The 25,189-nt window shown below is 35.3% G+C and overlaps 1 protein-coding gene across 3 annotated transcripts in view; it reads left to right on the forward strand.

Moving 5' to 3' along the window:
- The window catches only part of LOC126655796 (uncharacterized), a 30,548-nt gene extending 5,664 nt beyond the window's left edge, over positions 1-24,884 (forward strand). For all 3 annotated transcript variants that reach the window (XM_050350097.2, XM_050350098.2, XM_050350099.2), the window contains exons 5-26: positions 1,709-1,831; positions 2,562-2,811; positions 2,889-3,374; positions 3,450-3,635; positions 3,734-4,021; positions 4,295-4,942; positions 6,490-6,874; positions 6,984-7,111; positions 7,757-7,927; positions 9,246-9,446; positions 10,306-10,851; positions 11,000-11,059; positions 11,151-11,479; positions 11,597-12,026; positions 16,281-16,748; positions 18,498-18,614; positions 18,710-18,831; positions 18,954-19,686; positions 19,833-20,087; positions 20,689-20,871; positions 22,859-23,200; positions 23,615-24,884. In XM_050350097.2, coding sequence (XP_050206054.1) covers positions 1,709-1,831; positions 2,562-2,811; positions 2,889-3,374; positions 3,450-3,635; positions 3,734-4,021; positions 4,295-4,942; positions 6,490-6,874; positions 6,984-7,111; positions 7,757-7,927; positions 9,246-9,446; positions 10,306-10,851; positions 11,000-11,059; positions 11,151-11,479; positions 11,597-12,026; positions 16,281-16,748; positions 18,498-18,614; positions 18,710-18,831; positions 18,954-19,686; positions 19,833-20,087; positions 20,689-20,871; positions 22,859-23,200; positions 23,615-24,364 — 7,201 coding nt within the window. In that variant the 3' untranslated portion in view covers positions 24,365-24,884. The remainder of the gene's footprint in view (positions 1-1,708; positions 1,832-2,561; positions 2,812-2,888; positions 3,375-3,449; positions 3,636-3,733; positions 4,022-4,294; positions 4,943-6,489; positions 6,875-6,983; positions 7,112-7,756; positions 7,928-9,245; positions 9,447-10,305; positions 10,852-10,999; positions 11,060-11,150; positions 11,480-11,596; positions 12,027-16,280; positions 16,749-18,497; positions 18,615-18,709; positions 18,832-18,953; positions 19,687-19,832; positions 20,088-20,688; positions 20,872-22,858; positions 23,201-23,614) is intronic.
- Positions 24,885-25,189: the final 305 nt, after the last annotated feature.

Genomic DNA, 25,189 nt, shown 5'->3' on the forward strand with positions numbered 1-25,189 from the left:
AAAAACCAGATGAAAGATCAAATGATGGAAGAAGAAGAAGAAGTGAAACCAGTGACGACGGCTCTGTCTAGGGTTAATTATGTTAGGGAAAAGACTAAAGGCTCTTAATATCTCAATGGGCCTCTTTTGACAGCCCAAAACCAACAAAAAAATTCATTTAAAGGCCTTATTCTTTAATAAATGGCTTTTTATACTATTATAGATATAGTTAACTTATAAAATGGCTGTTCACTTTAGTAAAAAGAGCAAATTTAGCTTTAAAACTATAAATTAAAAATATATTAAATCCTCTAAAATAAATAAGGCTTATCTAATCATCTATATATTTAATTTTGGGGACAATTATTGTGTGTGTCATAGGTATTTTAATGTTTTTTTATATATATGCGCCGAGCTTCACTCGGGCGTGCGCTTTTTTTGCGCCTTGCGCTTAAAGCGATATGGGACCCTTTGCGCTTCAAGTGCGCTTTGCGCTTTAACAACTATGATAAGAACAAAATACTAATTTCTACAAGGGCCTCTAGTGTAATGTTTATAGAGGTCTTTGTTGTTTTCTCCAAGAAAACATTTTCTGATGCAGTGCTATATGCATTTTTTTCTATGTTTGGCGTGCTTAGGAAAAAATTAGGTTATGGAAAGATAAAGGGAAAACTAGGGCACTTTCAAGGAAAAGGAGTCATTCTTTTTGAAGAATACAAACTTATGAGAAGTCAAAAGAGGAGAACTACATATGCATTCACTAATCAATATGTCAGTAATAACTTTTAGTGATCCCCGGAACCAGTCACCTAAAAAAGTTTTAAAATATTTTTTTGTGTAATTTTATTTTTTATATAACTCAATTCAACTCAATTAAGTCTTAATCGCTTGTTAATTTGGCTCTACTATATGAATGCTTTACTTCCAAGCTACAGGCACGATTTTGTGTCACATCTCCAGAAAGGCCTGAGACCTTTTTATTGATATTTAAATTTAAACCTTGGACTGTTTGATAAGAAATATTTAGTTTTGATGGAAAGCAATAATCTCTTAATGTACTTTCAAGAAAGTCAATATGTTTCAATTGATTTTCACCATTGTAACCAAACAAAAGAAAACGTTTTCTGTGGTATGTATTTTTTTCCAGCACTGTAACCAACCCTTAGATTTAAGCTAATATGCATGAAAATTGTGGATCCAAGTCTCCTATTACTTCTCTTAGATTCTTGTCCCTTTCCTGTGAAGAGATGATTGCTTATTATTATCAGCATCTTCTCCTTTCTTCAGAGTTTCACTTGATACAACAAATATGAATTTTCGATATTATTCGACTTTATTGGTCTTCCCTTCTGTAAAACTGATTATCCTGAAAGTTTCATCTTATAGAAATGGCATTAATTAATTCAACTCAAAATCCCCTTTGTATACTAACTCCAAATTAGTATGTAAATACAATAACTGAAATATTTAAATTTGCGCTCTTTTCACAAGTCCTTCTAGGTTATTATTAGTTTTCCTTTCCCACTGATATTACCTTTTCATATGAGGACTCTGCGGCTGTAATTCTTTTTGAGGATTTGCATTGAACATCTAAATGTATATGGGGTTTTTACTAATATTTGTACAATTATCTTGTAGACATGGCATGCCCCATCTACATATGAGCAACATTATGTGAACATCGAAGGATGAGATATTAATTCTTTTAACTTTTTGGGTGGTATAACAGATCTCTAGAAATGCTTGTGGGTGTCAATCTAGCAGAGGAAGGCATTTTGAGGCTGCTCTTTGCTGCAGCTTTTTTAATGTGTCGCGAAAATGGAAATGAGGGTGATGTTTCTGCTGCATCAAGGTATAACATTCTCATTAAATAGTTTTTAATCTTATTTGATACTTATACTAAAACAAGATCCTTGTATGGCTTTCTCATCTAACAAGTAACAAGATCGACTAAGGAAAGTCAGCTGCCATGTTCATGATCTTTGGGCGGCTTTACTAATTTTGAAATTTGTAATTTATTTGTACACTTCATCTACATTTTGCACTCTTTATATGGATATTCTTTTTACACATGTTACATATACCTTTTTTTCTGTGGAGTTTATATATAGATTTTTTCCTAGGTAAATCAACTGGATTTTCTGATATTTTGTTTTCAATTTTGACCTTAAAAAGTACAGTCCGCATGATGTCTGTTTTTTTCCTTCAAATCTTTGACTATTTTACTACTTTGTTTGATTAGTTGGTTAAGTAAAGCTTGAAAGGGCTGACATTGAATTTACATCTTTTTATAGAAAACTGTTTGCATAAAACCTATGTGAATCAGCTTATATACTGAAGTAGCATTTCAGATTTTGAGGAACAGTCAAGAGTGGTTACTGTCCCTGTATTTCTTAAGTTATTCCATGTGATTTTATACTTTATTTTTTATCCTTCATCTTTCCTCGTTATTTGTCAGTTTTCGTACCGATTTAACTTAGGAGTTATTTAAAAAAAGAACAATTTCTAAGTTACTCTTTTTTTCCTTCTTCAGAATTACTTGTTATTCTAAAACCTTGCATGGTGTTTTTTCCTTTTTACAGAATTCTTTTATTAGCTACTGGCTTTGCCACCAAAATGATTCGAAAATATGGGTTACTGCAGCATAAGAATTGGGACATGCATGGCTTTAGGAAGAGTCGTTTGCTCTCTCTTCCACCAATTTTACCAGATGAAGTGAAAAACGAGATGGGGACCTCAAGAAGGCTTCATGAAATGGCTTGCTTCTTGGAGATCATTCGGAATATGCAGTATCGGCTCAGAGCAAAATCTAAAAAGCATGGCCAGGGATTGGTATGCTATTTTGTGATCCTGAACTGCTCGATTCTAATTTGTAGCTTACCACATTGAACCTTTTCTTGACCATTTAGGTGGATGGAGATGCATTGAATTTACAAACAGATTTGTCTGAGGATGAGTCTCAGCTTCCCATTGTTCCAGCTAATGCTTCAACTTTGGCGTCGAATAACAAGCAAGAAATTTTAAATTCTGCATCTTCCGTAGGCACCAGTGCTGAAAAACTTGCTTTGATGTCCAAGGATGCCTTGGATTCCAGTGCCCATTTGGATCAAGAGGATTCAACTGCAGTATCTATATTTGTGCCGCGAGCTGGAAATTTAGAAAAGAAATTTTTTCCAATGGAAAATCCTAAAGAGATGATGGCAAGATGGAAATTGGATAATTTAGACCTTGAAACTGTGGTTAAAGATGCACTGCTTTCTGGTCGTCTTCCTTTAGCTGTTTTACAATTACATCTTCATCGTTCAAGAGGTTTAGACAATGATGATGAGCCTCCTGACACTTTTAGTGAAGTTCGTGAAATTGGAACAGCCATCGCTTATGACCTATTCTTAAAGGTAGCTTAATAATGCTCAATGACATGATGTTAAAAAATGATGTTCATTCCTGCATTGATCATTTGTGATTAACAGGGGGAAACTACACATGCCATTGCAACATTACAAAGGCTAGGTGAGGACGTTGAAACCTGCCTCAAGCAGTTATTATTTGGCACATTGAGGAGGTCTCTTCGGATTCAAGTTGCAGAAGAGGCGAGAAAATATAGTTACCTGGGACCTTATGATTGGAAGATATTAGAGATGATATTAATAATAGAGGTATCTGCAGTTGCCTGATACATTTTTTGATTTCTGTGGAACTGTTCTTATTTTGGTTTTCGTGATCTGATGAGTTTTTTCTCTTTCTTACTGGAAAGAGGCTGTACCCTAGCAGTAGTTTTTGGAGAACTTTTCTTGGCCGGCAGGAGTTAACGAGAGCAAGACAGCCTTTAAATTCGCTTGGAGGAATCAAGTTGAAGTTATTACATTCACCTTTCAATCAAATCATTGAATGCGGTGAAGTTGATGGAGTTGTTTTAGGTGCATGGTCAAGCATGAATGAAAATTTTCTTGATCCTGTGATTGATGAAGATATTGCCCATGCTGGTTATTGGGCTGGTGCGGCAGTGTGGTCTAGTGTCTGGGATCAAAGAACAATCGATCGTGTAAGTCACTTTTTTTTTGTGGCTCTCAGGAGAGCATGAAGGTTTTGAATTAATATTGAAAAGGAAAATGACAGCGTCTGGTAAGATAGGATCCCACGCATGCTATGAGTCTGTATTTCATCTTCCTAGGTGCCCTGGATGCTTTTACCCTAAACGGAATTCTTATAACATGCCTCAATTGCAAGACATTTATGATTATTCTCTGAATAATTAGTAATTCATTACACCAATAGACACCAAGCCCGTTCCCTTAATTACTTTCTTGTGATGCAGATAGTGTTGGATCAACCATTCGTTATGGGTGTTCATGTATTGTGGGAGTCTCAACTGGAGTTTTATTTATGCCACAATGATTGGCAGGAGGTTTATAAGCTTATGGATCTTTTTCCTGCATCTGCTGTATCATGTGGAAGCCTCCAAATAACTTTGGACAGCCCAAAGCATGTACCAGCTATTGGATACAGCAGTGAATTTCCTGAATGTGGCAGTTATTTATGCTCCATTGAAGAAGTGGATGCTATGTGCATGCATGTTCCTGGAATCAAAATATTCAGATTTTCCACTGAGGCAACGTGTTCTGTGTGGCTAAGGATGCGCATGGAACAAGAGCTTGCAAAGAAATTTATATTTTTCAAGGAATACTGGGAAGGCACTGCAGAGGTTGTAGCTCTACTGGCTCGTTCAGGCTTCATAGCTAGCAGTTCTAGCAAAATACTGTTAGAGGACTATTCTGTGAAGGGTTCATCTGATCTAAATTCACTAGATGGCGGAGAACATCATGTTGATACCACACAAGCATTTCATAAATTAATCTTGCATCACAGTGTGCAATTTAGGTTGCCAAATTTACTGGACCTTTATCTTGACCATCACAAATTGGTACTGGACAATGATTCGCTTTACTTGCTACAGGAAGCTGCAGTAAGTTTCCTCACATCTAGAGAGTTACTTTTCTCTAATTGTTTTTTTCCCCCTTAATTTACATGAAAATAGCTTTCTTTCATTTATGTTAATATAGTAGGGTTTTTGGGCTATCTCCGGTCTAGCATTTGCTTTGATATTGTCCGTCATTTGCAGTTACATTTATTAAGCAACTTGTTTTGCATATCAGACATATTGAAAAACATTAGCTTTGCATGCTCATAAGCATGTGATTGATTGCCATCTAAACATTGACGCGTATCCTCTAAAATAACCCATTTCTTCTGAAGAAATCACTCCTTTTTATGACGACTAAAATTATCATGTGCACTGGCATGATTTTAACTTGTGATCTAACTTTGAATTCTTCTATTTAATTTTAACAATTCACAAAAATTAAATGAACTTAATCTGTTTAATTTTCAGCGCGATATGATAAATGTTCTAATTATATATTTGTTTTAAAATTAAGTTGAATTTTTCTAAAAGTTAAATATTAAAAGACACTTAATTTTGAACATTTAAAATTAGTAATTAGTTACTTTCACTTGGTCCATTCTGGCAAATGTTATTATGGCTACTAATTAAAAAAAGGCCTAATACCTCAAAACCCCCGACCTTTTAGCCCCTTTTCAATTCTACCATGACGTTGAAAACTGGTCAATTTTACCCTATTTCGCATTTTCTCGTTTCAATTGTACCCTAATTTTTTAATTTTTCATAATTTTTTTATTCAAATGATGAAATCATTTAATTAACTAAGTTTAAAGATAAAATCAAATTTCTTTCCATTCAAAAAAGTACAAATAAGTCTTATTTTTAAAAACTAACTAAAAAACATACTTAAAACTAATTTAAATTCTTAATTACTTTAACTAAATTTAAATAAATTTTTAACATATACAATTGATATATGATAGATATGGAGAACGTTTTTTAATTTTTTTCAAACAAAAAAAACGTCAATTTAATATTTCAGGGTACAATTCAAACATAAAAATGCAAAATAGGTAGGATTGAAAAGGGGCTAAAAGGTCAGGGTTTTTTGAGACATTAGGCCTTAAAAAAATCATGTATTCTATTTGAAAAAAAACATTTTTCCCTACTTAATATTCAAATTTAATTTAAACTTGTTTGAAATAAATTGCAATTATTTTGTTAAGGTTATAAATGTTATTTTCAAATCCTTTTTGGTCCTCCTAGCTGGCCAATTTTATTATTAGTATGATTATTTTAAATATAATCAAAAAGCATCTCTTTTTTATGTAACGTGTTCCACAAGCATTTCAATGATAACTGCTCATCTGCTATTAAATTGAAGAAAACACTTTAATGTCCCCTAGAAACTTATCCAGGCTATAAAGTATGCTATTTCTTTCTGATGTTTGGTACGTTATCAAGGAGGTGAAGATGTATATTTCTTATCCTTGTCATTCCAGCCCTTCTCTCTTCATTCAAGATGTTAATCTTCAGTTCAATTTAACTTGTTTGCGACATAAAATTTGTGGATGCAGTTCTATCATTCATTTTTAACACTTATTTTTCAGGGAGAATGCCAATGGTTGAATTGGTTGCTTCTATCTAGGATAAAGGGGCGTGAATATGACGCGTCATTTTGCAATGCTCGATCTATAATGTCGCATGATAGCAACCTCCATGTTTTAGAGATTGATGAAATAATTCGTACCGTTGATGACATTGCGGAAGGAGGCGGTGAAATGGCAGCTTTAGCAACTCTAATGTATGCCTCTAGTCCAATTCAATATTGTCTAAGTAGTGGCAGCGTACTAAGGAACAGTAGTTCCACAGCACAGTGTACTTTAGAAAACCTTAGGCCCATTTTACAGCGCTTTCCTACATTGTGGCGCACACTTGTAACAGCAAGTGTTGGGCAAGATACTTCTATTTTGTTGGGCCCCAAGGCACATAATGGTTAGTATGGACATCATGCTCTCTTTTTTCATTAAGAAACAGTATGAGTTATGTTTCAGTAGCATAATCATCCTTTTCTCATGTTTAATTTATGCATGTTGAATTTCAGTGCTGTCAAAGTATCTTTGTTGGCGCGATAATATCTTCTTCTCTTCTGCTCGTGATACTTCGTTGTTACAAATGCTGCCATGCTGGTTTCCTAAAGCTGTCCGTAGGCTGATTCAGCTTTATATCCAGGTCTCTTTTCTTTTTGCTGCTTTCATGATTTATTTTCTTGCTCGCTTGTTGTGTAGATATTATATCAAAGGTTTAATGACCAGAAAAATCCAATATAAAAGCTGAATATTATTTTATGGGCTCTATGGGCAATTCATTTATCGTATCTGCTACCGATGCCACCTTCAGCATTTACTTCGTTATGGCTAAACATATGATTCTACATCAAAAACTTCAAATCGAATTTGTTTCTTCACCTCCACTTTTCCTTGCACTAGTTACACCTGTTTTCGTCCAGCTGAAGTTTTCTCTTCCCTGTTTGAATCTTTATTGGGACCACTCAGCATTCATATCTCTTCCCTATTTTTACCTCACCTCGCTTTTCTACTTTCTTGCTATAACATTTTTGTTGGCGCTCTAGTTACCCTATAGATGTGCATTAGCATATCTTCTTGAAGTGCCTTATGTACATCTCAAGACTCCTAAAAAGGTGGTTAAAGTTTATGTATTTAATTAGTAGTTGATGAGAATTGATCTTAAAGAATCTGATGATGGAGGGTATTTGGTAGTCTTATGTAAATTCAAGTTATGGACAGCATCTTTCTTTTGCTTTGAATCAACAGTACTGCTCAAGTGCATTGACTCATGACAACTTTTGTTTTACAGGGTCCTCTTGAATGTCAATCATTCTCAGGGTTGCCTATTGGAGACTCTTTGTTAGATAGAGAAATCGATTTTTATATACATGCTGATGAGGACACCGAGATAAGTGCCGTCTCTTGGGAAGCAACAATACAAAATCATGTCCAAGAGGAACTCTATGATTCATCACTTGAGGTATTTGCATTTCATTTCTATGGAAATATTTCATGCTCATTATCACAGCTAACTTTGTTATGTGCTTGCATAATATACGTTTTTATCTCTTGCAATCTCGTTGTAATATTCTAAGAAAATTGTGATGTTAGTGTTTGTGGTGATTGTAATAATGCTGATACTTTAAAGGAACATTAAGTTTCCTACTCCAAATCAATGTTGTAATAGCTGTATTAATTAAATGTTATTGTTTATTTTCTTGAATTTTAAACAAGTATATATTCTCAAAAAAAAAAAAAAACAAGTATCTTGAGACTTCTGCAGATTTATTATTTGGAAGGAAATAAGTTAATATAGTACCAAAAAAAGTTGACTATTTAGATAAAGCCGAGAATGAATTTATTGGCAGGTTTCAAGATGCTTTCGTATCAATAATTATGAGAGTTTTGGTTTTGTGGGATTGGAAGGGGCTTATGAAAGAGGGCTTGTCTCTCTTTAAGCTTTCTTATTGAGTGTAAATGTTATATAGGATACATTAATCACCTGTTTGTACTTGGTTAAAAATAATCTTCAAATCTCACTGTCACGCTCCTTGGTTTTCTAGTATGTTTCCTATTTTTGATATACTACAAAGTAAGGGTGATTTCTAAAGAATCCAACTCTCTTTAGTTGTAAAGGCTTATTTGGGAGAACCTGAGGATCTCTTTAGTTTTAGGACTCCAACTTTTTTGGAACTCTGCTAAATTTTTTATTACTTCATTTACATTCCAAAAAAATGGATAAACAAGGACCCGAGAATCAAGATAACTTATTACATGTTTACATACACATAAACTTTTTATTGAAAAAAAAGGTAAGATTAAACTAACTTGGAGTTTGTGAGATAAATCTAAAGAAGAATTAGTGATTAACTAAAGATAAATCATAATAAAACTATTAATAAAGGTTCATTTCGCCCCTCCAACTTGGCACAAAAGATCGGAAGAGTCCAAGTTCTTGATTTTGCCCAAAAGAACTCATAGTTTGTCAAAACCCACATAATGATGAGATTAGGGTAGAAGATATTTTAGATTTTCCCCATGTTTTTAAAGAGCAACTTTACAGAGAATTGGGGGACTGCATTGTTTCTGGCTGCTAATAACAAGACTAATGTCTCTGGAATTAAATTTGCACCGAGTCAACAAAGACATTTATCTATTAGATTTGTATGTTAAGGAGTTTGGTTTTGTTACCGTTAAGTGGTTAGTTTGATATGATATGCTGGTATTTTGCATGTTCCATGTCTGTTTTGGGTCCATGTTTATTTATTGTTCATCTGATGGTTTTACATTTGCTTCAGGAAACTGGACATGGGCTTGAGCACCATTTGCATCGCGGACGTGCATTGGCAGCTTTTAATCATGTTCTTGGTGTTAGAGTTCAAGAGTTGAAATTGCGCGGTCAGTCTAGCACTTCATCGCATGGACAAACAAATGTGCAGTCAGATGTGCAAACACTTCTAGCTCCTATAACTCAGAGCGAAGAGGCTATTCTTTCATCTGTAAGGACTGATTTTACTCCCATCATATGCTTTGGGGCTCGTTAGTTTCAGTAAGAAAAATACAGATGAAAATCTATGAGTAATGTTATATTTGCTGAATGGAGTTACAATAAAGTATCAGCTAATAAATTATACCAATCTCAGGCTTATGATTAGGGTATAGCATATCATTTCATGTGGCAGTAAGAAGTTCCTAACTTCCCTCTTAGCTGCATTAGAAGGTGAATGATTGGGAATGATTTTTAATTCAACTTCAAATGTGCAATAAAAGTGGTCAAGAGTTCCATTTAATCTAATTACAGAACCTTTGCTGTGAAGCTTGTGTTCTGCCTCCACTATCCCTATGCAGTTTATGGATCGTCAGGGATGGTTAAGAAGGAACCTATATCATTTCGTGGGTTAAAAATTTGTACATTTATAAAATAAAATTAGTGGGTTTGGGAAAGTTTGGATAATCTTAGAGAGGTAACTATAACTGTGATTTTTCTCATGGCTGCTGTTTTTATTGGTTGTTATACTTCGCGCGGTTTTGATTAAATTTTGTATCACATTCTTTCCAATCTGCATTTAAAAGAATAGGCTACTGTACATTTTAAAGGTGGGAGAAATCTTATTTCTTTGGTTGGTCTTACTAGTCTCTTTTCCTGTTTAAATTGATTTGCTCTCTCTCTCTCTCTCTCTCTCTCTCTCTTACTGAACGTCACTCATCTTTTCTAACTTGAAGGTCATTCATTTGAGTGTTGAATACTAGTTTAGTTGATTTTATTTCTATTACTACTGTAATGCATGATGTTTTAATTTAGTACTAATGTTTTTCTCAACTTGATGATGAGTGCAAACATTTATTTTGACACTTCAGGTCATTCCACTTGCTGTTACTCATTTTGAGGATCCTGTACTGGTGGCATCATGTGTTTTTCTTCTGGAGCTGTGCGGTTTATCTGCTAGCATGCTTCGAGTAGATATTGCTGCCCTGAGGCGAATAGCGTCATTTCACAAGTTAAGTGAAACTAGTGAGAAGTATGGTCAAGTTTCACCCAAAGGCTCTGCATTTCATCTGGTTTCTCATGAGGATGGCATGGCAGGGTCTCTGGCTCGATCTCTAGCTGATGAATATTTAAGAATGGATAATAGAAATGACTCTAAAGATTTTCTTGATAGTAGACGTCCTTCACGAGCTCCCATTCTAGTCCTACAGCATTTGGAAAAGGCTAGCCTTCCAGTGATAATGAACGGAAAATCTTGTGGCTCTTGGTTACTTACTGGTAATGGCGATGGAGCTGAATTACGATCTCAACAAAAAGCTGCAAGTCAACACTGGAATTTAGTTACTTTTTTCTGTCAGATGCACCATCTTCCCTTAAGTACAAAATACCTTGTGGTGTTGGCAAGAGATAGTGATTGGGTATGTCTCTATCCCTTAACTGTCTGAAAAGAAAAGTGAAGTTGAAAAGATTGAGACTGGGTTGCGAAGTCTCCATTGTGTTTCCTTGATTTTTAATTTTGATAACTTGTTCACCTCCCAATTTTATGTTTTTAATTTCTGCTATAAGGTTGGATTTTTATCTGAAGCTCAGATTGGAGGATACCCTTTTGAGACGGTGGTCCAAGTGGTAAATTTATTTCATTTTTAATGAACACGTCAGATGTTTTTCTTATTAAAGTTTCGTCTGATATAGCTTCCCTAGTGACTAATTATTTCAGGCAAGTAAGGAATTTAGTGATCCACGTCTCAGAGTTCATATTTTGACAGTTTTGAAGGGCATGCAGTCAAAAAAAAAAGTTGGTTCTTTATCGTACTTGGATACTGCAGAAAAAAGGAGCGAAACTTCATACTTTGATGAGGATGTTCTTATGCCTGTTGAACTCTTTAGAATTCTAGCTGATTGTGAAAAGCAGAAAAATCCTGGGGAGGCTCTCTTGAAGAAAGCAAAAGAGATGTCCTGGTCTCTTTTGGCAATGATTGCTTCATGCTTTGCAGATGTGTCTCCATTATCTTGCCTGACGGTTTGGCTGGAAATAACAGCAGCAAGGTAACCATCAACCTAAATAATATTATACTTCCTAAATAAAAAATTTATGCTTTTCAAGTAAGGTTGTTGAGCATTTTCTGGTTTAAGATTTGCATCTAATTAATTACTATGTTACAGTGAAACTTCAGCCATCAAGGTGAATGACATTGCATCGCAGATTTCTGATAGTGTTGGGGCAGCTGTAAAAGCTACTAATTCTTTGCCAGTGGGTAACCGGGCTGTGACAATTCGTTACAACCGCCAAAATGCAAAACGTCGCTGTCTGATGGAGTCCATTTCTGTGGATCTAACGGTTGCATCTACTGATGTTTCAACTACTTATTGTGGTTCAAAAATACCGATTGCACAGCCTGTAATCGGTAAGGAGGAAATAAAACCAGAAGCTGGTGAACGTGTTAATATTTCAAGTGATTCTGATGAAGGATCAGTGCCCCTCTCAAAGATGGTGGCAGTTCTTTGTGAACAACATTTGTTTCTGCCATTATTAAAGGCTTTTGACATGTTCTTGCCTTCATGTTCTTTGTTGCCTTTCATTCGGGCGCTTCAGGTCTGTACTCAAACTTTCAACTCATTTTTTGGTTCCATTTTAAGTTTCTTTGGATGAAGATTTTTTCTTTTAAATGACTGCTGGTTTGTGGTTTTTATGAAATTTGACTAAATGTTGACCAATAGTTAAATTATTGATATGCTGTTCCTACTGGGTAATATTTTTTTGAGGCTGAGAACATGCTCATTTGTTATCACCAGTGTTAAGTCTTGATTCTTAGCACCCATCAGTGTATAACGGGCTTCCAGATGTCTCCCTAGTTTAGTCTGTATTAGGTGATTGTGGAATTATTATAAATGAAAAGGTTTTCATAGAATTTATAAGCTAAAGTTAAAACTTTGCTGGAGCTGAGGATAGATGTTCATGTGGATATGAACACAGTTATTACCTTTTTATGTTTGTACTGCATTGTAAACTTGAGACACATTAACTATGTGTTTTTAAATTATAACGTGGAATTATGTTTTTAGGGATTACTTCTCTTGTTTTCAGGCATTCTGCCTGCTAAGATAAAATATTCAAAAGTAGAGGAATGTAATTTTCTAAGTGAAGCTGTAACGTTAGAATGAGAAATTAGACTGCTCCATGTGTTTTTTGAAATTTCCTCTTGCACTTAAGTCTGTTTACCTTTTGGTGCTTCTTTATTGCAATTTGGTCATTCCTATGTCTCACTATATTTTTTTTAATGCCCCTTTCTTTTTCTTGTCCTTCTCTGTTTCTCTTTGGCAGTTCCTCTCCCTAGTGCTGCCAAATTTTCTTATATTTTTTTTTTTTTTGTGAAGCCTTCTGGTATATACAGAATCGATTTCATCAAATTTGAGTAGTTTCTTTCATATTAATTCTCCAAACCCTAATATCACATCCATCACCACAATGGTCAAGATGGATATAATGGTTCCCATAAATTTTTCCCCATCCTCTCTGTTAGGTATCATCTAACGTGAAACTAGTGATCTGGTCAATTCACCCTTTCCCTTCTTCATTCTTTCGTTTGTCTGAAAAATTCTTTTAATCAATTTTTTGGTAAAAAAGATATTTTAATTTTGGTTTCATTATATTGCGTTTGTTTTTATTGTCTGATTTTAGTTACATTGAAGTTGAATTCAGTTTTACTGTCTGTTAGATTTGAAAAGTGAAATAGCTACTATCAAATGATTGTAATGTTTATTTGATTGTAGATTTTCTTTTAATTATCTTGTAATGAAGAATGCAAATTTGTGTATTGACTTGTGTTGAAATAATAAAGAAGATGGAAGAGAAAAAATAAATCTAATGTATTATCGTAATTTACAGTAGTCTATATGTACAGGAATTCTAAAGTAGGGAAAATAGAATATACAGGAATAATACCTACAACGTAGTTTCTTATATAGAAATCCCAACTAATCTAGGAATACACCAAACTTAACTCGGAAAATTAGTTTTATACAGCTGTCAACACTCCACTCAACATGGTGCATATATACCTTGCATGCTTATCTAGCTAACTAAGGCATGAAATATCTCTTCTAAAAAAAGGCTTGAAATATCTTACTACCAAGCTCCTTAGTTAAAACATCAGCTAATACATGGATTGTGGCAATGCTAACAGAAGCCTTGTTATCACAATATAAGAAAAAGTTTCTTTCCATCCATTAACTGTAATTCATGCACTACTTTTTGAAGCCATAAAAACTCGCACACATCTTGGGCCATAGCTTTATATTCAGCTTTTGCACTTGATATTGCTATAATAGTTTGCTTTTTACTCATCCAAGTAACCAAACTACTACCTATACGAGACAAAATTTAGATATTGGGTATTTAGAGTAAGCTCAAATTTCTTTTGTAACAACAGTAGGAACATCAAGATGATTAGTAGCAGAATTAGAGTTAGAGGGATCAAGATATAAAGGAGATTCATTGGATGATTCCTCAAGAATTAAATTCAGAGATGGCGTTTGACTAGGTAAAACATGCTCAATAGCTTTATTGTCATTTTGTCTTCGAGTACATGTTTTCAAATCTGGCCTACCCTGGCTTCCCACCGTAAGGTTTGTCATTCTCACTACTAATGGTTGGGTTAAAATTATGCGTGGAGCACATGGTGATTTTGGGACGCATCTTCTTCCATATTCTCCTCCTAAAGAGGTGACTGAGATGGAGAGAAATAGGGCTTTAATTCCCTGAAGGCGACATCCATACTTAACAAAAATATTCTGAATAGGCAGATTATAACATTTATACCTTTTTGTGTGTCAGAATACCCAACAAACACACATCTAAGTGCACGAGGATCCAATTTGCCTACATTTGTCCTATGAACAAAACATACAACCAAACACTTTAGGAGGTATATCTTAAGAATTAGTGCCTCATAGTATTTCTTTAAACCTATGGATTCTTTAATTTACAATATATAATTTTAATTCTGTATACCTATGGATTCTTTAATTTACAATATATAATTTTAATTCTGTATAAGCATTAAATAACATTAATTGTTGGTTGGCAGGCATAAAATGGCCTATCATGATTTGTAGTCATAGTCAATCATCTTCCCTGTTCTCAGTTTCTGAAGGATACAATAAGTAGGATAAAACTCAGCTTTACAATTCAGTTCATTGGTGAGGGAACTCAAACAAAAAATGTTCGAAAAATTAGGAACATTAAGCACTGATGACAGTTTAATGGAAGGAGTACCATTAATAGAACTTGTTCCAGATATAGAGGATAAAGACCTGTCAGCAATATGGACCTTATCTTTGCCTGATTTTGGAGTATAAGTTGAAAAATTCTGGGAAGACGTTGCACAGTCTGATGCTTCAGAATCTATAACCCTTGGATTATTATGAGTTTTATAATTAGTAAGTCACATAATACTTGATTTGGTAAAATTAGAAGAAGCAACAATATGATGTGAGTCAAGTCGAGACAAAAGACTTCGTAGAGTTTGCATCTCTTATTGGAAAAACCACTAGTTCTTGATGTTTTCAAAACATTGGTGTTTCTATTGTCTCCGGCACATTTTCTTGTGGCCTTGTGGAATCATTCGTTTACCTCCATATCCCTTTGTAGGTCCACCATGAACCTTCCAATAATTCTCTTTAGTATGCCTACTACATTAATCATATTCTAAGCAAATTTTATTGGATAGACCTTGGTCGCTCCCTTTCTCGAGTTCATGAGTCTTGTTGGCAAGTAGTCATGCTTTCTCTACAGAGGAGGTGTATACAATGACATTCCTTCAACTTTCTTCCAGTTGAATGTAAGAGTATAGTTGTCTCAAGGAGGGAAACAATCCTTACCAAGAACCTGCATCCATTTCTGGCCATATTTCATATTCAAACCAGCAAGAAAATCATAGACACGTTTCTTACTCGATTAATTTCTGAAACTGAACTGCATCGTTTGGAAATTCAGCCTGAAAATCTCGATGATAGTCTAATTCCTGTCACAAACCAGCTTATTTCAGCAGAACACTGTCCTATTGTCATCTTTCCTTGTCTAGTTCTATGAACCTTATTTTGCATCTCATTGATCTGACGTTTGAGCATCATTACCAACTTGAAAATAGGTTTGAGAGGCTGCATTCCAAATCTTTTTTGCTGTGTTGAATAGCATGGATCCTCGAGAATTTGCGGTTGCATCGAGTTAATCAGCCAAGAGTTGACAAGAGAATTTTCTGATTCCGTCCAGTGTGTTGGATCATCAGCAGCTAGTTTTTGTTTACATCCTGCAGTATATCCCTTTAATCCTCTAGCTTGAATGAACAATAAACATAACCTCGACTCAGCGAGGTAATTGGTTCCATCCACCTTCAATGGATGATTTGCAGAGAAGGATTTTCACCTAGCAACCCAATCTTAATTCCACTGCTCTCAATAGCACTTTTTTCCTTTTGCCATCTTAAGAAATTCCTCTTTTATCAGCAAAAAAAAGAGAGGTAAAGGCTGCAATAAGATTTAGGTATGAGGATCAATTTCTCTCAAGCGACAGTGACCTAGGGCATGAGCTGTTGTACCACGTTGAAATAATAAAGATGGAAAAAAAATATTAATTCTTGTATTTTATTGCAGTTTACCGCAACTCCTTTATATTCATGAATTCTAAATAGGAAAAATAGAATACACAAGAATAATACCTACGAATTAGGTTTTGCATTTGAAATCCCACTAATCTACAGCTGTCCGCAATTTGCTTCAGAGACAAGTAATTTATTATAATGCCATCTGATAGAATTTCAAAATTTCTTTTTATTTCCTTTCTTTTTAGGCATTTTCACAGATGCGCCTATCTGAAGCTTCAGCACATCTCGGTTCCTTCTCGGCCAGGATAAAGGATGAATCATCTAATTTACAATCAATCATTGGAAGAGAAGCACATTCTGGAACATCATGGCTAAGCTCCACTGCTGTTCAAGCTGCCAATGCGATGCTTTCAAATTGTCCATCTCCTTATGAAAAAAGATGCTTGTTACAACTTCTTGCTGCAACTGACTTCGGGGATGGAGGATCTGCTTCAACATACTATCGACGACTTTATTGGAAAATTAACTTAGCAGAGCCTCTACTGAGGAAGGATGATGGTCTGCATCTTGGTAGTGAGACTCTAGATGATGCTTCGCTTTTAACAGCACTAGAGAAGAATGGGCATTGGGAGCAAGCACGCAACTGGGCTAGGCAGTTGGAGGCAAGTGGCGGACCTTGGAAATCTGCTGTTCACCATGTAACTGAAACTCAGGTACTTTCTTGTGATACATATTCCTGCTTGGTCGAGTTATGTTATTTTATTGTGACTAGATATTGGTTTGAGGGAAAAAAAGACCATCAAAGAACAAGATTATTCCATGAGCTTTATAGATTGCTTAAGCTTCACTCTCTCCATCCTTATATACTTGGCTTTATTAGCCTTATGTCAAAGAGTGTTATATTCTGGAGGTAACTACCCAAAATATTTGACTCCCAAATTATGAAGCTAAAATCTCTATTGAGATTGAGGACTTCAGATGTGCCATATGCCACTACAACCTTGTACTCAACTATAGACAGCAAACTCTCAGCTGTCCTCCAGTCAGATAAATACTTATATTTCTGCCTGATTCTGATCCCCTATGAACTATCTAGATCATCCAGAAGAGTCAAGAAGGAAAGAATGTCTTGAGCAAATTTTAGGGGTTCCATTTATAGTAAAAGGAATAGATTCAATAGAATAAATGTGCCTTCTTTCTATCCCTTCGCAAAACCTTTAATCTTCTTTACCATTTGACAAGACTTTCCACTCACTTGATAAGCTTTTCAGAAGTCCAATTTAAGAATGGCTACCTTCTCTGATCATCTTTCACTAAGTTATCTCCAATAATACTCCGTCCGTCTCAATAGAGCTGTCCACTTTCACTTTTCCACACTGTTTAAGAAAACACAATTAATGTTATAAATATTTACTAATTTATATAAACTTTCCTTACTATACCCTTATTCAATGAACAATAACAATAAATATTAACAACAAATAGTTGATGAGTGGGTTTTAAAAATAGGAATAATATAGGAATATCCATTTCAAAAGTTGTTATTTACTAAAAGTGGACAAGAGTTTAGGGACAAAAAAATTTGTGAAAGTGGACAACTATATTGGCATGGAGGGAGTAGTTCTTTGGTATGCTAAATGGTGTTTAGACCTTAGATGATGATTACTAATACATTAGAATTTACAAACTTACCAGACTTATGGATTAGAACTTGGAAGCTCTTAACCTTGAAACTGGATGTTGCTTTGTCTGAAGGATTACAAACATAAAATTTATCCTGCCTAGAAAACTAATGAGGAACAAGTCCAGAAAGGACTGGAACAAATCAGTTTAACACAAAAACCCAATATGATATTCTCAAAAAGCCATTGAGGAATGAGCTTCCCATGTATCCTTGTCAAACATTACATGTCACATCTCATCCTCATTAGAAGGCCTTCCAGCTACGTAAATTTTGTTTGTAATGTCCTGATCTCTTTTTGAAGCCATATTTGTGGCATTCAATCCTTCATGATAAAAAATCTTCAAAACAAACAGATATTACCTCTTCTATAAGAACCTGTGAATGAAGAAGATCCACTCAAATTCGGTCCTAATTTTTCATTAATCTTCTTCTTTCTGCTGGTTGCTTATTTGATAAGATAAGCTTACAGTTACCCTTCTTGTAATTTTCTCTTCTGGTAGTCCATTTTCTGTCTTTAGTTTATGACAATTCTCTTTTAAGTCACTTCATAGTTGTGCGTAGTCAACTATTAGTGCAAAGATATTGAATTTTTTGTTTGAAATGCCTTTGATTTAGCTGGTAGAAAGTTTAAATCATTAATAGCTTTAGTCCTATGAACGAATATTTATCCTTTCACATGTTTTAAGTGTTTCCCTTGAAACTATTCTACTGTTTGCAATGATATCCCTGTAATATGAATCTGTGGACACACTTCACCTCCTTTTCTGTCAATCTCCAGGCTGAAGCCATGGTAACTGAATGGAAGGAATTTCTTTGGGATGTTCCTGAAGAAAGAGTTGCTCTATGGGGCCATTGTCAGACCCTGTTCATAAGATATTCCTTTTCCCCTTTACAGGTGTGTTTATTTACTGCTATCAAGTAAATTGAGAATTATTGTGGAGTCCTTTCTGCATGTTTGTTGATTATCTCTAAATAGCATATCATTCTTAGGCTGGCTTATTTTTCCTTAAACATGCTGAAATGGTGGAGAAAGACCTTCCAGCTAGAGAGCTTTATGAATTGCTTCTGCTTTCTCTTCAATGGTTAAGTGGGATGATAACGCTGTCCAGTCCGTAAGTGATTCATCCTAATTTAATTTCCATGTCAGTTCTTGGTGAAGAATTATCTTTTACCTCTATGTAATTTTTCAGAGTTCATCCGGATTCTTCTCATACCTCTATGATAATTTTTTCAGGGTTTATCCAATAAATCTTCTGCGAGAAATTGAGACTAGAGTGTGGCTGTTGGCAGTAGAATCAGAAGCTCAGGTAAAGAGTGAAGGAGATTTTACATCTTCTTCAAGTCAAGTTCCTATGGCTGGAAATAGCTCCAATATCATTGACAAGACTGCAAATTTAATAACAAAGATGGACATCCATATTAACACGATGAGGAATAGAACTGCAGAGAAACACGATATGAAGGAAAGTTTGATTGGTGGTGTTCAGAAGAATCAAGCCCTGGATGCCAGCACCCCATCTGCAGGGGTTGGGGCAAAGACAAAGCGGAGGGCCAAAGCGTACTTACCATCTCGGCGACCATTCATTGATTCAGTGGATAAAACTATTGATCCGGAAGATGTTTCCGTTCCTCTTAGTTCTAAGAATGAGTTGAACCTGCAAGATGCAAATTTGAAGTTGGAAATTTCATTTTCTAAATGGGAGGAAACAGTTGGAGCTGCAGAGCTGGAAAGGGCTGTTCTTTCTTTAATGGAGTGTGGACAAATAACAGCTGCCAAGCAACTCCAACATAAGCTGTCTCCAGAACACACACCTCCAGAATTTATTCTTGTGGATACTGCTCTAAAGCTTGCAGCTATCTCAACTCCTAGCAGTCGACTATCTCCATCATTGCTTGATAAGGAAGTGCTGTCTGTTCTCCAATCATATGGCATTTTAATTGAGCGAAATCTATTTGACCCACTTGAGGTCATTAACCATCTCCTGCTTTCTTTTTGATTTGTTAGTTTATCCTTTAAACATGCAAAATATACATTTTTTTCTTCTGCATATATGCTTTCTAACTTGATCCTTTTTCTATGCATGGATCGGAAATGATAAATTTTCAAATGAAGGTGTTACAGAGCTTATCGACCATTTTTATCGAGGGTAGTGGACGTGGACTATGTAAGAGAATCATAACAGTTGTAAAAGCTGCAAATGTTCTATGTATCCCTTTTTCAGAAGCATTTGAGAAGCAGCCAATCGAACTGCTGCAGCTGCTTTCTCTTAAAGCACAAGAATCATTTGAGGAAGCATCTCTCTTAGTCCACACTCATTCTATGCCAGCAGCTAGTATTGCTCAAATTCTAGCAGAATCCTTTTTGAAGGTGGACTTTTGTTTGCATCTCATCTTTAGTATTCTTCTTAAACTACTACTATAATCTTTGTTGGAGATAATAATAAAATAATGTTGGCGTCTTACCTAACAGTTTAAACTTTTGAGTAATTTAGTTATTTGATTTAGTATCGGAGCCTCTATGATTGAAGTCTTTGATTAATTAAATATTAAATATATAAGATAAAGCGAGTGTATACTTGTTCAAGGTTTAAGTTTAACAGGCATTCGCATGCGGGGATGTATTAAGATAATAACAAAATTATAGTTGGATTCTCACATTAACAGCTTGAATTTTTGGTGAATTGGTTATTTGATGGTCTTCAAGGTATTTCATCATTTACAATAATAAGTGCATACTTCTTTCCAAAAGTTACAAACTATATTTTGAAACTCTTCACGAAAAATTTGGCGCAACATTTCAGTCTGTATATTGAGGCTTAGTTGTTTTGCTTGTTGACTTTTTACTGCAATAATAACCTGTAGAATGTTGACCATTCCTCAGCTTTTCTCTAAGAAGTCGAGTTCTATGTCTTGAAAGTGCCTCTGTTATTTTGTTTTACTGATTTTTATTATAATTCTTCGTGTTACAGGGTCTACTGGCTGCACATCGTGGGGGATATATGGATACCCAGAAGGAGGAAGGACCTTCTCCTTTATTGTGGAGATTTTCTGACTTCTTAAAATGGGCAGAGCTTTGCCCTTCACAACCTGAAATTGGTCATGCTTTGATGCGATTGGTAATTACAGGGCAAGAAATACCACATGCCTGTGAGGTATGGCATTACTCAATTAGCTATGTTATTGTCTATTACTGCTGCTGTTTGTAGTTGTTTTTTCTGGTATACTTGATGTGTTTTTTGGAGAATATAATCCCACCGAGAAAAATTATGAAGATGTACTATGGTAATGGAATAGAATGGAGAAGATAGGGATTAGCTCAAGTGAATTGGCACATGGTTATGGGCTAGATGGATTCCAACCCCACTTATATGACCACAGGCCATTGATGTTTGTTCAATCCAATATTATCTGACCCATGGAGTTTCTACAACCCTGGCATTACTGCCTGTTATAAATAGTGTAGAATATTTTAGAATGTGAGAAGTATTAGTAGAATGTCGTAGAATGAAGAAAGTAATTAGCTAAAGATATTCTAGACATTAGAAAGTTTTAGATTAGAAAGCTGTTTGTATATATATTCATTGTTCTATGTTGAATACAGTACTACAGTTACTTTACTCTTTGTTTTCAACATGGTATCAGAGCCTAATCTGATTGAGTAATCACCTTCTTCTACTGTTCAGATTGCCCAGTGAGCATTCATCTGTTTAAATTCTATTTCTGCTCTAGTGAACAGAATTGTTAGGTTCCTGGGTCACTATTTTCTGGCTACAGTTGGTACTCACCTCGAGAAAGGAGCAGACTGACAAGAAGAAATTGCTTCTTCCCTGCGCCGACGCGTGGAGGCGAGTCTGTCAGCCAGCTTATCTCCGTTTGCTTACTCTATGTCAGTCTAACTTAGGCAATCAAGTTTAGGCTTCTATTGTGTTTCCGGCTCTTGGACTGAAGCAAAGTAAATCATATCATTCCGTGTTCTATAGGCAATATGAAGCTGGCCTGATCCTTTTGGCCATGTATGTCGATATTATTGGAAGTGATACGACATGCATTTCCTTTCTTAAATCTTTTATACATACTCTGTCTCAGACAAAGAATTTAGGAATATTGAAGTATTTCTTTATAGTCGAAGTATTGAAAAGTTAGATAGGAATCCTCTTGTGTCAAAGGAAATATGTACTCTACATAGTAAGAAATAGGAAAAGTGGGTCAAAGTGTTGTTTCACGTTCAAGTGCAGATCAGAATATAAAGCTATGACTTAAGAGTGTTTGTGAAGTAATATAAATTACAAATTTTTGAGTGATTTAAGTCTTAAGACTTCAATGCCAAAAAATTATGGTGCGATAATCAAGCTCCGCTTCATACTGAATCTAATCCCGTATTTTGTGAAAGAACTAAGCATATTGAAATTGATTTTGTTTGGGAAAAACTAGTGAAAGGACTGATTTCTTTGGAGTATTTAAAGACTGGAGAGAAATTATAAGATATTTTCATATAAAGCGCTAAATGAAAATCGAGTTGTTGATATTTGTAACAAGCTAGGCATAATAGATATTTATGCGCCATTTTGAGGGGGAGTGTGATAGAATAGTGTAGAATATTATAGAATGTGGGAAGTTATTAGTAGAACGTCATAGAATGAAGAAAGTAATTAATTAGAGATGATTCTAGATATTAGAAGGCACTTTGTATATATATCTTCATTGTTTTGTGTTGAGTACAAAACAACCATTCTTCTTTACTCTTTGTTTGCGATACTGTCAAAAGTAACTAAAATAATCGTGCTAAGAGATATTTCTATTTAGCTGTCTCTTTTAGCTTAGATTTTGGATATGTTGAGTTGAGTTTTAACTAATATGAAGCTGTTAATAATGATATCCTCTGGTTAATGTTTTTGTGTCTGTAGCACTTGAAATGTTATATAACTGTATTTCTTGTTATCTTATAATGCTGTACATGGGTTATATCATCAGATTCTTATATGCAATGATTGACTAATATGAATACCCAGTAATTATTGCCACCTATTATTAGTAATTACAATTTATAACAATGTAGATTTGAAACTTTTTATGGTTTCTTGATTTCACGTCATCCTGCATTTATTCTTTATCTGTTCTTTTGATAAAACTTTTTTGCAGGTTGAGCTTCTTATTCTGTCTCACCACTATTACAAATCATCAGCATGCCTTGATGGAGTTGATGTTTTGGTGGCTCTTGCTGCAACCAGGGTTGAAGCTTATGTATATGAGGGTGATTTTGCATGTTTGGCTCGGTTAATAACTGGAGTTGGAAATTTTCATGCCCTTAATTTCATTCTTGGAATTCTCATAGAGAATGGGCAGTTAGACTTGCTACTTCAGAAGTATTCAGCTGCTGCAGACACAAATGCAGGAACAGCTGAGGCTGTCAGAGGATTCCGAATGGCTGTTTTAACATCATTGAAGCATTTCAATCCAAAAGATCTCGATGCATTTGCTATGGTTTGTACATGCATGAGTTCCTTTTTTTTTTTTTTGGAATTATCTTAATGCCCAGTGCATGAGTGATGTATTTATTGTGGGATTACATTATTTGATGAAATCATGGTAAGATAAAAATGTTGTTCGAGTGGTGGGGAAACAAATGATTGAAGATAAAACTGAACCAGCATATTTTGATGGATATAGGAGAAAACAAGTCTGTTTTCTTGCCTAATTGCCTGTGTCCCAGGCTGCCAATTGCAAACATTAAGTTTTGAGTTGCTAGTAGGTCCATTTCTGGATTTGACCTGTTTTACTCGCGTATATATGGGAGATCCAATGCTGTGACGTTCTGATCTTTCTCGAACTATTTAATAAAAATTTGCTATGCTGCCATTTTAATTAGCATAACATTCAAGCTTTTTTTTCTTCCAGGTCTACAAACACTTCGACATGAAGCATGAAACAGCTTCTCTATTAGAGTCGCGAGCATGGCAGTCTTCTGAGCAGTGGTTTCGCCGGTATGACAAAGATCAGAATGAAGACCTCCTTGAATCAATGCGATACTTCATTGAAGCAGCTGAAGTACACTCTTCAATTGATGCGGGCAATAAAACATGTGGAACTTGTGCGCAGGCTTCCCTCGTTTCTCTTCAAATTCGAATGCCAGATTCCAAGTGGCTAAGTTTGTCTGAAACGAATGCGAGGCGGTTACTAGTAGATCAATGCCGTTTTCAGGAAGCCCTAATTGTTGCTGAAGCCTATAATCTTAACCAGGCGAGTGAGTGGGCACTGGTTCTTTGGAATCAGATGCTAAAGCCAGAACTAACAGAAGAATTTGTAGCTGAATTTGTGGCTGTTCTTCCTCTGCAACCCTCAATGCTTATTGAACTTGCAAGATTCTATAGGGCTGAGGTGGCAGCCAGAGGTGACCAATCGCAGTTTTCTGTTTGGCTGACTGGGGGAGGATTACCTGCAGAATGGGCTAAATATTTAGGGAGATCGTTCCGCTGTTTGTTAATGAGAACTAGAGATCTGAGGTTAAGATTGCAGCTGGCTACAGTAGCAACTGGTTTTAATGAAATCATTGATGCTTGTACGAAGGCACTGGACAAGGTTCCCGATGTTGCGGGACCGCTCGTATTAAGGAAAGGGCATGGTGGTGCCTATCTTCCCCTGATGTGAAACTGATGCTCGACCTCGACAGGAAGATAGGTGGTTGTGATAATCAAAACTCATTGCTGTCCGCCGATGCTGATGATGCTCGCGGTGAAAAAGTTTTGAACATAAGTGGCTCTATAAGCTTTATGCTCTCTTATTTTTCCTTGGGGAGATGTAGCTGGAAGAATACTCGAGTATCGGTAGCCACCCTGTTGTAAATTACTGGAAGGGTAAGAAAATCAATATTTTTTTCAACATACATGGACAAGTTTAGGGGTTTCGAGTGGTGTAATTAAAAAGAACTACAGATTAGGTTGGCTAGATTTATGGAAGTCGGGTTGATTATGTGGTTGTCCGAGTAAATAGCATGGCTGAAAGAGAGTTTAAGTTGATTGATTTTTGGTTCTTCAAATTCTGAGGGAACTGTATACAGGGAGCGAGGGCATTGTTCAATTTTTGAAGAATTGTAAAATGTTAATTTTGTTGCTTAATGTTGTCTTTCGATGCATATAAATAAATGTTCTTGAAAGTGGATTGAACCCTACATTTCTACCAAAATTTATGTTCTGAAAACGTGTATATTATGTATTAAAGATATATTACTACCCAACATGTACTAAAATTACACATCTATGTTTTTTGAAATTATTTTACAGGTGAAACCTTCTTAAAATAAAGTGTTTATAATTCGGGATAATGAAAAGAACTCAAACAATTTTTCCAAAAAAGTTTAACGTTTGCTTAGATTTATGGCAACCTTGTCGGTAAAAACTAGAAGAAATTTGCCACCTAGTCATACTGGAAATATATTTTCAAAAACTAGAAGAAATTTGCCACCTAGTCATACTG

The sequence above is a fragment of the Mercurialis annua genome, linkage group LG7 (assembly GCF_937616625.2).
Source record: "Mercurialis annua linkage group LG7, ddMerAnnu1.2, whole genome shotgun sequence".
NCBI classification, from domain to species: Eukaryota; Viridiplantae; Streptophyta; class Magnoliopsida; order Malpighiales; family Euphorbiaceae; genus Mercurialis; species Mercurialis annua.